Source organism: Lolium rigidum, chromosome 1 (genome assembly GCF_022539505.1).
Source record: "Lolium rigidum isolate FL_2022 chromosome 1, APGP_CSIRO_Lrig_0.1, whole genome shotgun sequence".
NCBI classification, from domain to species: domain Eukaryota; kingdom Viridiplantae; phylum Streptophyta; class Magnoliopsida; order Poales; family Poaceae; genus Lolium; species Lolium rigidum.
Genome location: NC_061508.1, coordinates 186,319,679 through 186,329,433, shown reverse-complemented (window position 1 = coordinate 186,329,433; position 9,755 = coordinate 186,319,679). Strand labels below are relative to the sequence as shown.

At 44.6% G+C, this 9,755-nt stretch overlaps 1 protein-coding gene across 1 annotated transcript; it reads right to left on the bottom strand.

Moving 5' to 3' along the window:
- Positions 1 to 245: 245 nt before the first annotated feature.
- Positions 246 to 2,732, bottom strand: LOC124686167 (ATP synthase subunit epsilon, mitochondrial). The gene is made up of 2 exons (XM_047220155.1): positions 2,469 to 2,732; positions 246 to 458 (listed from the first exon to the last, which is right to left on the bottom strand). Exons 1-2 carry the CDS (start codon positions 2,653 to 2,655, stop codon positions 436 to 438), a joined length of 210 nt encoding a protein of 69 aa, XP_047076111.1. The 5' UTR covers positions 2,656 to 2,732; the 3' UTR covers positions 246 to 435.
- Positions 2,733 to 9,755: the final 7,023 nt, after the last annotated feature.

The following is a 9,755-nucleotide window of genomic DNA, read 5'->3' as shown; positions in this document are numbered from 1 at the left end:
CACTACATCAGTGTGGCTGTGCTCGATTACTAGCAAAAACCTTGAAGAACATCACTGCATTACCAATGGTAGCAGGTAGCTGCACGATGTCTATTCTTTATTTGATCAGCTGGGCATTACACACAAACATCAAAGATGGTTAATTCAAAGTAAATTATGAATGCTGCTTGAAACTGAAGCACCATAAGATATACCGACACAGCTCATTTGAGTACCAAGAAAAGTTCACATGGCTAACAAGTACAGGACAAATAAGTAACGTAATAATAATAACATTGTGTCAGAATAGATCCATTATCACAGAAGGAATTTATTCTTCAGCATTGACTGTAAAGTCCAGCCAGATAACAGCAAGTTCCAGGTACAAAGGCTTGCAAGGCAAAGAACATTTCAAAACATCTTCAGGATGGACTACGTCACAATGGCACCAGATCTTCATTCATCATCTGTGCGGAGAGCTGAACATGAAGAACCTAGTTAGTTTCAAGAGAATAGAACAGAATCTTCCAGATGAAAAGGCCAACAAAAAATATTTAAAACAAGACAAGAACCTCATTTAATTCTTGGTTTATAAGCAAATAATTAGTACTCCCTCTGTCCCACAGAAGATGTCTCAACTTTGTCTAAATTTGGATGTATCTAGACACTAAATAGTGCCTAAACCAATCCAAATTTAGATAAATCCGAGACATCCTTTGCGGGACAGAGGGAGTATAAAGCATGAACCATGAAGAAATCACTGGCTAGATGTATAAGCAAACTTATCACCAAATTATCACAGAAATCAAATATATAAGCATAAATAATTAATCCAATGCATCGTGCAAATAAACAGAGGCAGAGAAATTATAATAGTAACCTGGGCACTCAAAATATCTAACTAGGTCCTACTTTTGCAGTTCATGTAGTTCAAACTCACAACTTGCAATTGCAGTATAGATTATCCTTATATGAAACTAAAACTCCATCCTATGCTAGAGATCCTTAAAAACGCACCTAGCCATCTGTTCAACTCAGTGTGTACAATGCAATCATGCAGTTCAGCAAACCCTTTTGTGTTCACGGTCCAAATCATAAAAATTAAGGCATGGCAAATCTGGAAGATCTGCAAAACTGCAAGTACGAATACATTGATGCTGAAACAAACTGATGCCAATTGTTATCACACTAGCCCTCTCTTTTGGTGAATATGTATATGTCCTTTCCTTAATGGGTGTGAGGGGTTTCAATTGTTCGTGCGCGTGTGGTTGTGAGTGGTCATGGCCACACAATAGACAGAGGTAACACAGATTCAGTTCGTAATATATTCTATACAAGTACAGGTGGCACCGTCAGGCTTACAAAAAACACTAAAAATTAAGTTTCTCCTGATTTTGATGCAATAAAAATCCACCTTTCTCATAAAGCTACAATGATAAGCATCACATTTCCACTAAATCTACTCAGCCTTTGCAAGATCAATAGTCAGTGTAGGATCATAAATTATTTATTTCTTCATGGTTATTCATCTCTATTAAAGCTGAGAAGTAATACTACACTACTACTCCCTCCAGTATTAAAAGAGACCGGAGGGAGTAGAACATAATCTTGCAATTATAGCAGCTCATCGTTGCATGATGAGTTTATATTTCTGATACATCTTGAGAGAGCCGATTCCCTGGTTCTTAACTCATGGTACATATTTTATTCGAAGAGTTTTCTTAGGAATTTTGGAGGATTGGAATCATTAAGTAATTTTCGGATGTCAAGTCTTTTTATTCGTAGCAATTTTACATCCAATCAAACCTCTTGAAAAGGATTTGTTTGTCTTGTGATGCAATCAAACAAACCAATATCCAGTACGATTCAAATGGGCATTACGTTGCAATTTTATGTTGTTCCTATTCCGGCGTTGTTAGAATAAGAATCCTATGAATCAAAGAGGTCCTAAACCTGTAGTATATTGACAGCCAACTTTAGAAGTGGTATGAGGCAACAAGGGTTCCTCATTTAATATATTCAGGCAATCCTCATGTCTAACAATTCGAGCTTAGAACTACTGAACTGGCTCCCCGAAAACCCAGAATGTGATTCCTAATACTAAAAACATCTTTTGCACAGGACAAATACAAAAATATCTACACCACATTTGGATGAAACAAACAAATCAACGATGCCCTCAAAGATGTGATGTCCCCAATTACCCCACCACCTCGTCGATGTGCAGGAGGACCACATGACTACGGGCACGCGAACCTAACATCATCGCTGATCGCTCGTAATCTCTCAATTAGATCAATCAAGACATGTAAATCGCTAGTGCCCTATCCGACCCATTAGATCAACTTAGACATGATCCACATCCAAAAGTACAAGACGAGTCCACGAACCCTAGGATCCATCCGGTCAAACATGAACCGGACGTATTCTAGAAAACAGAGCAAAATCGGATCGAGGACGCAAGAGAATGGACGAGATCGGGATCTTACTGGGCTTCTCCTGCTTTTCGTCGGACCACTTGGAGAGGGAGAAGTGGACCTTCTCGCGGGAGGCGACCTCGGACTTGTAGGGCTCCTTGAGGCAGCTCCGCACCAGGGCGGCGCAGACGTTGGAGTAGCCGATATAGGTCATCCCCGCTGCACGCCAGAAGGGCACCGCCGCCGTAGTCGCCGACATCGTCGCCTCGGCTTCCTTTCCTCTGCTCGAGCCGCCGCCGCCGATGGAGATGGAGATGGAGATGGGGAAATGTGCGAGGATGCAGGTGAGAGAGCGTCTGGAACCTGGGCTGAAGAGGTTGCTTCTTCTAATAGTGAGCTAATGGGCCGGGCTTGTTTGGACTAGTTCTTATGTCAGCCAATTCCTTCTCTTGTTCTAAAAAAAAAAAGCGAATTCCTTCTCTTGCATTTTTCGAATTTCACATTAGCCTTGGTACTAGGACTATACCTGACTTAAGCATGTTGAGGGGTGCTTTTTGCAAATTTTTACCGAAGGTGCTTCCAACTTATATCATGTACCTACATGGGTGGCAATTTTCCCCATGGGGACGGGTACCCGCGGGGATTTACCCATGACGAAGCGGGGACGGGGAACGAATTCCCCCCGCGAGGATTGATTGGCGGGTACCCGTTAGTCTAGCGGGGCGGGTAAGGGGATTGAATCTCCCCTGTGGGAACTCCATGGGGACCCGATAACATCTGATATGTGGGTCACAAACATATAATATGTCAATCTATTATGGGCGGAAACCTAGTTGGCCTAACCGGTCCACTCTTTCCCCCACGAATCCACGATCCCACGACCCCATCTTTCCCAGCCGCCACTCCTTCCCCAATCTCACTTCTCCACGACAACTAGTGCTGCACAAGCGAGCTCGTGCACGTTGTGCTCGACGCTGCCGGCAAGGGCGCTCGCCGGGAAGAAAGGAAGAGCTCGTCGCCGGAATCAGCTCGCCGCGTCATTTCACATCGGCACCAGACCTCACCGGTGTGCCAGCGTCGTCCTGCATCAAACCATCGTCGGTGTTGTCTCGCATCGGCATCAGCCCATTGCCGGCATCATCCTGCATCAGACCATCGTCGGCATCGTCTCGGATCGACATTAGGTCACCAACGTCATCCTATATCAGCATCTGTGTGCTTTAGCGCTGCCTTCGAGTTTCCCGTGGATACCCAACGGGTGGCGCGTACCCGATACTTCCGGGGACAGGGACTATATCTCCCCCGGTAGCCTCGCGAGGATGGGCGGGGATGGGGACTGGCGGGTACCGAGGCGGGGACGGCGGAGTCATCCCCGACCATCCCCGTCCCCATCGCCACCTTGAGTCATGTAGGTCGATTCCTTTAGCAATCGATAGGTGGGCCAACCTGTTAGGTGCTGGTCGGGAGGAAAAAGGTGACCGGGGAGGAAGAAGAAGATTAGGTATGGTGTAAATGGCGCGCGTGGAGTTCGCATGCTATAAGATCTTAGGGTTGGAGGTGTGTGGGGTTCATCAGCGCCGAAGACAGAGGACAAGGGAGGGTTTTTTTTGAACAAGGGTAGGGTGCTCAAACATTGTTCCTGATGGTAGTAATCCTGATGGTAGTAATCTGTTGATCGCTACATATATAGGACAAGAAGATGTTCTATGAGTAGAGTTACTGCAAGAACATAAAGGCGAAACTCTAGACAGTGTTTTTGCCTGACGTGCACAGTTGTGGGCGAGAACATTTAGAGATGTGTTTATGTGCATGATCCTCGGATGAAGCAGCTGTAATGTTTCCTGAAATTGCACCGCCTGCCTTCTAATCTCCCACATGACATTTGGATCAGTACCCCCATGCGCCTGTATTGGTTTTGCTAGACCAAGGTTATCTGTGAAGAAATAAGGGTCCTACAAAAGAAGAGAAGAAGTGATATTTGCTGCAATTAGCAGCCCTTCCGCCTCCGCCTGTATTGGAGTTGAAATTGGAGGTGTCTTGGCTGAAATAAAAACATCAGTTGTGTGTTGGCCATGCTTCCAAGTGATATATATACTCCAACTCCTGCTTTAGAAGGTTGTCCATTTGCTTGCTTCTTCCAGGCTACATCAACAAAGATCTTTGGGCCAGAGTATAACAGTTCAGAGGAATTACAGGGACTTTTCGGGTAGAGTAGGAGATTTATGAATTTGTAAGCTGTTTAGCAAGGCATTTGCTCTTATGATCACTTGTTGGGCCAGCCTGTTAGGTGTTGGTCGGGAGGAAAAAGGTGATCAGGGAGGAAGAAGATCAGGTATGGTGTAAATGGCGCGCGTGGAGCTCGCATGCTATAAGATCTTAGGGTTGGAGGTGTGTGGGGTTCATCAGCGCCGAAGACAGAGAACAAGGGAGGTTAGAGAGAGGTCGGGGACGATGGTGGGTCGAAGTTGAGGAGGGTGGGGTGGCGGCAGCAAACGTCCTGATTGGCGATGGATACGGGGGGACTTGGTGGAGGAGACGCAGGGTGGGGAAGAAGAAGACCCAACCATGACCTAGCTCTCCTTCGTGGGCCCTAAAACGACGAGATGTCGCCTAGAGGGGGGTGAATAGGCGTTTAAAAACTCTTACGGATTTGGCTTGTAAGAATGCGGAATTAAACTAACGTTTATTTCACAAGCACAAATCCTAAATAAGCTAGGCTCAACTAAGTGCAACAACAACAACTAGAGCTAAGCAAGATAGGCACAATATATATGAACAACAAGTGATATCAAGATATAATAGATACTTCAAGCACGATGGCTATCACAAGGAAAGTAAGCTCGGGTATAGAAATAACCGAGGCACGCGGAGACGAGGATATATTCCCGTGTTCCCTTCCTTTGCAAGAATGTACGTCACGTTTGGAGGGGTGGAGGTCCCACGAAGGATTCCCCAATGCCACGAAGGCTCACCCTATTCTCCGAGCCAAACCTACGAAGGATAATGGCCCTTTCCTTATGGTTAGCTTATCCTCCACTCCGGGGATGGCTAGCTCCACAACCACTTCACAAGCTCCACGAAGGAGAAGCCCGAGCCTCTTCACAATCTTCATTGAAGAGATCACCGGAGCACCAACCGCCAAGCCAACTAGGAGGTCTCCCTCCAAGAGTAACAAGCTCACGGTCTCTCACTCGAACTAATCGTGGTGGAGATGTCAACACTATGCAATGATGCAAAGCAAGAACACTAGAGGTGTTCAAATCCTTCACGCTCAAATCCCACCAAAGCAACAAATGCTAGGATGAGATTAGAGAGGAAGAACAAGGAGGAAATCAACAAATGACTCCAAGAACTAGATCCAAAGGGTTCCCCTCACTTAGAGGAGAAATGGATTGGTGGGGATTGTAGATCTAGATCTCCTCTCTTAGATTTCTCAAGAATGAGCAAGAATCATGGGGGGAATCAAGAGAGAGGGCAAGTTCTTCAAAGTCAACAATGGAGGAGAGAGAGTGGAAGAACTTATACAGCCCAAGGTGGAAGAAGGCCTATTTATAGTCTAGGGAGAAATATAACCGTTGGATGTGTTTCAGCTCAGCACAGTCGAGGAGGCCGGTCAACCGGACCTGGGGCCGGGCTGTCCGGTCCAGGAGCCGGTCAGACCGGGCCAGGGACCGGGCCTTCCAGTCCAAACCGGGCCTGTGACCGGACCATGACCGGGACACTTCTGTGTCTTACAGTACATAGCCCGATTGGCACCAGTCCACGGGCCGGTTTGAACCGGGCCATCCGGTGGGACGGCCGGTCACGCCGGGCGAGAAACCGAGCCGATGATACGTCCCAAACGTATCTATAATTTCTTATGTTCCATGCTACTTTTATGATGATACTCACATGTTTTATACACACTTTATGTCATTATTATGCATTTTCCAGCACTAACCTATTGACAAGATGCCGAAGAGCCGATTCTTTGTTTTCTGCTGTTTTTGGTTTCAGAAATCCTACAAAGGAAATATTCTCGGAATTGGACGAAATCAACGCCCAGGGTCTTATTTTTCCACGAAGCTTCCAGAAGATCGAAAGGGTTACGAAGTGGGGCGATGATGGCGTGTATTTCACACGTTCGTTGGGAAACCCCAAGAGGAAGGTATGATGCGCACAGCAGCAAGTTTTCCCTCAGAAAGAAACCAAGGTTTATCGAACCAGGAGGAGCCAAGAAGCACGTTGAAGGTTGATGGCGGCGGGATGTAGTGCGGCGCAACACCAGAGATTCCGGCGCCAACGTGGAACCTCCACAACACAACCAAAGTACTTTGCCCCAACGAAACAGTGAGGTTGTCAATCTCACCGGCTTGTCGTAACAAAGGATTAACCGTATTGTGTGGAAGATGATTGTTTGCATGAGAAAACAGTAAAACAAGTATTGCAACAGATTTGTATTTCAAGATTAAAGAATTGGACCGGGGTCCACAGTTCACTAGAGGTGTCTCTCCCATAAGACGAACGAGCATGTTGGGTGAACAAATTACGGCTTGGGCAATTGACAAATAAAGAGAGCATGACCATGCACATACATATCATGATGAGTATAGTGAGATTTAATTGGGCATTACGACAAAGTACATAGACCGCCATCCAACCGCATCTATGCCTAAAAAGTCCACCTTCAGGTTATCGTCCGAACCCCTCCAGACATTAAGTTGCAAAGCAACAGACAATTGCATTAAGTATGGTGCGTAATGTAATCAACAACTACATCCTTAGACATAGCATCAATGTTTTATCCCTAGTGGCAACAGCACAACACAACCTTAGAACTTTCACGTCACTTGTCCCAGTGTCAATGCGGGCATGAACCCACTATCGAGCATAAGTACTCCCTCTTGGAGTTAAAAGTAAAAACTTGGCCAGAGCCTCTACTAGAAACGGAGAGCATGCAAGATCATAAACAACACATAAGCATAACTTTGATAATCAACATAACAAGTATTCTCTATTCATCGGATCCCAACAAACGCAACATATAGAATTACGGATAGATGATCTTGATCATGATAGGCAGCTCACAAGATCCGACAATGATAGCACAATGGGGAGAAGACAACCATCTAGCTACCGCTATGGACCCATAGTCCAGGGGTAGACTACTCACTCATCACTCCGGAGGCGACCATGGCGGTGTAGAGTCCTCCGGGAGATGATTCCCCTCTCCGGCAGGGTGCCGGGAGGCGATCTCCGGGATCCCCCGAGATGGGATCGGCGGCGACGGCGTCTCGGTAAGGTTTTCCGTATCGTGGCTCTCGATGCGGGAAGTTTCGTCACGGAGGCTTTAAGTAGGCGGAAGGGCAAGTCGAGAGGCGGCACGGGGGCCCACACCATAGGCCGGCGCGGCCGGGGTGGGGCCGCGCCGCCCTAGGGTTTGGCCACCCCGTGGCCCCTCTTCGTCTCGTCTTCGGTCTTCCGGAAGCTTCGTGAGAAAATAGGCCTCCGGGCTTTTATTTCGTCCAATTCCGAGAATATTTCTTTACTAGGATTTCTGAAACCAAAAACAGCATGAAAACAAGAATCGGCACTTCGGCATCTTGTTAATAGGTTAGTTCCGAAAAATGCACGAATATGACATAAAGTGTGCATAAAACATGTAGATAACATCAATAATGTGGCATGGAACACAAGAAATTATCGATACGTTGGAGACGTATCAGCATCCCCTAAGCTTAGTTCTCGCTCGTCCCGAGCAGGTAAAACGATAACAAAGATCATTTCTGGAGTGACATGCCATCATAATCTTGATCATACTATTTGTAAAGCATATGTAGTGAATGCAGCGATCAAAACAATGTGTATGACATGAGTAAACAAGTGAATCATAAAGCAAAGACTTTTCATGAATAGCACTTCAAGACAAGCATCAATAAGTCTTGCATAAGAGTTAACTCATAAAGCAATAATTCAAAGTAAAGATATTGAAGCAACACAAAAGAAGATTAAGTTTCAGCGGTTGCTTTCAACTTGTAACATATATATCTCATGGATATTGTCAACATAGAGTAATATAATAAGTGCAATAAGCAAGTATGTAGGAATCAATGCACAGTTCACACAAGTGTTTGCTTCTTGAGGTGGATAGAAATAGGTGAACCGACTCAACATTGAAAGTAAAAGAATGGTCCTCATAGAGGAAAAGCATCGATTGCTATATTTGTGCTAGAGCTTTTATTTTGAAAACATGAAACAATTTTGTCAACGGTAGTAATAAAGCATATGCATCATGTAAATTATATCTTATAAGTTGCAAGCCTCATGCATAGTGTACTAATAGTGCTCGCACCTTGTCCTAATTAGCTTGGACTACTCGGATTATCACCGCAATACATATGCTTTAACCAAGTTTCACAAAGGGGTACCTCTATGCCGCCTGTACAAAGGTCTAAGGAGAAAGCTCGCATTTGGATTTCTCGCTTTTGATTATTCTCAACTTAGACATCCATACCGGGACAACATAGACAACGAGATAATGGACTCCTCTTTTAATGCTTTAAGCATTTGACAACAATTAATTCTTTTCTCATTAGAGATTTGAGGATATTTGTCCAAAACTGAAACTTCCACCATGAATCATGGCTTTAGTTAGCGGCCCAATGTTCTTCTCTCACAATATGCATGCTCAAACCATTCAACTCGGTGTAGATCGCCCTTACTTCAGTACAAGACGAACATGCATAGCAACTCACATGAAATTCAACAATGAGTTGATGGCGTTCCCCGATAAACATGGTTATCGCACAACAAGCAACTTAATAAGAGATAAAGTGCATAATTACATATTCAATACTACAATAGTTTTTAAACTATTTGTCCCATGAGCTATATATTGCAAAGGTGAATGATGGAATTTTAAAGGTAGCACTCAAGCAATTTACTTTGGAATGGCGGGAAAATACCATGTAGTATAGGTAGGTATGGTGGACACAAATGGCATAGTGGTTGGCTCAAGTATTTTGGATGCATGAGAAGTATTCCCTCTCGATACAAGGTTTAGGCTAGCAAGGCTATTTGAAACAAACACAAGGATGAACGGTGCAGCAAAACTCACATAAAAGACATATTGTAAACATTATAAGGCTCTACACCGTCTTCCTTGTTGTTCAAACTCAATACTAGAAATTATCTAGACCTTAGAGAAACCAAATATGCAAACCAAATTTTAGCATGCTCTATGTATTTCTTCATTAATGGGTGCAAAGCATATGATGCAAGAGCTTAAACATGAGCACAACAATTGCCAAGTATCACATTACCCAAAACATTTATAGCAATTACTACATGTATCATTTTCCAATTCCAACCATATAACAA

Excerpts from the sequence above, each read along its gene's own strand:
- LOC124686167 (XM_047220155.1), bottom strand. The coding sequence starts at position 2,655 with ATGTCGGCGACTACGGCGGCGGTGCCCTTCTGGCGTGCAGCGGGGATG. Across the intron at positions 459-2,468 it reads CGAAAAGCAGGAGAAGCCCA|CTCTCCGCACAGATGATGAA; the intron begins GTAAGATCCCGA and ends CTTCATGTTCAG.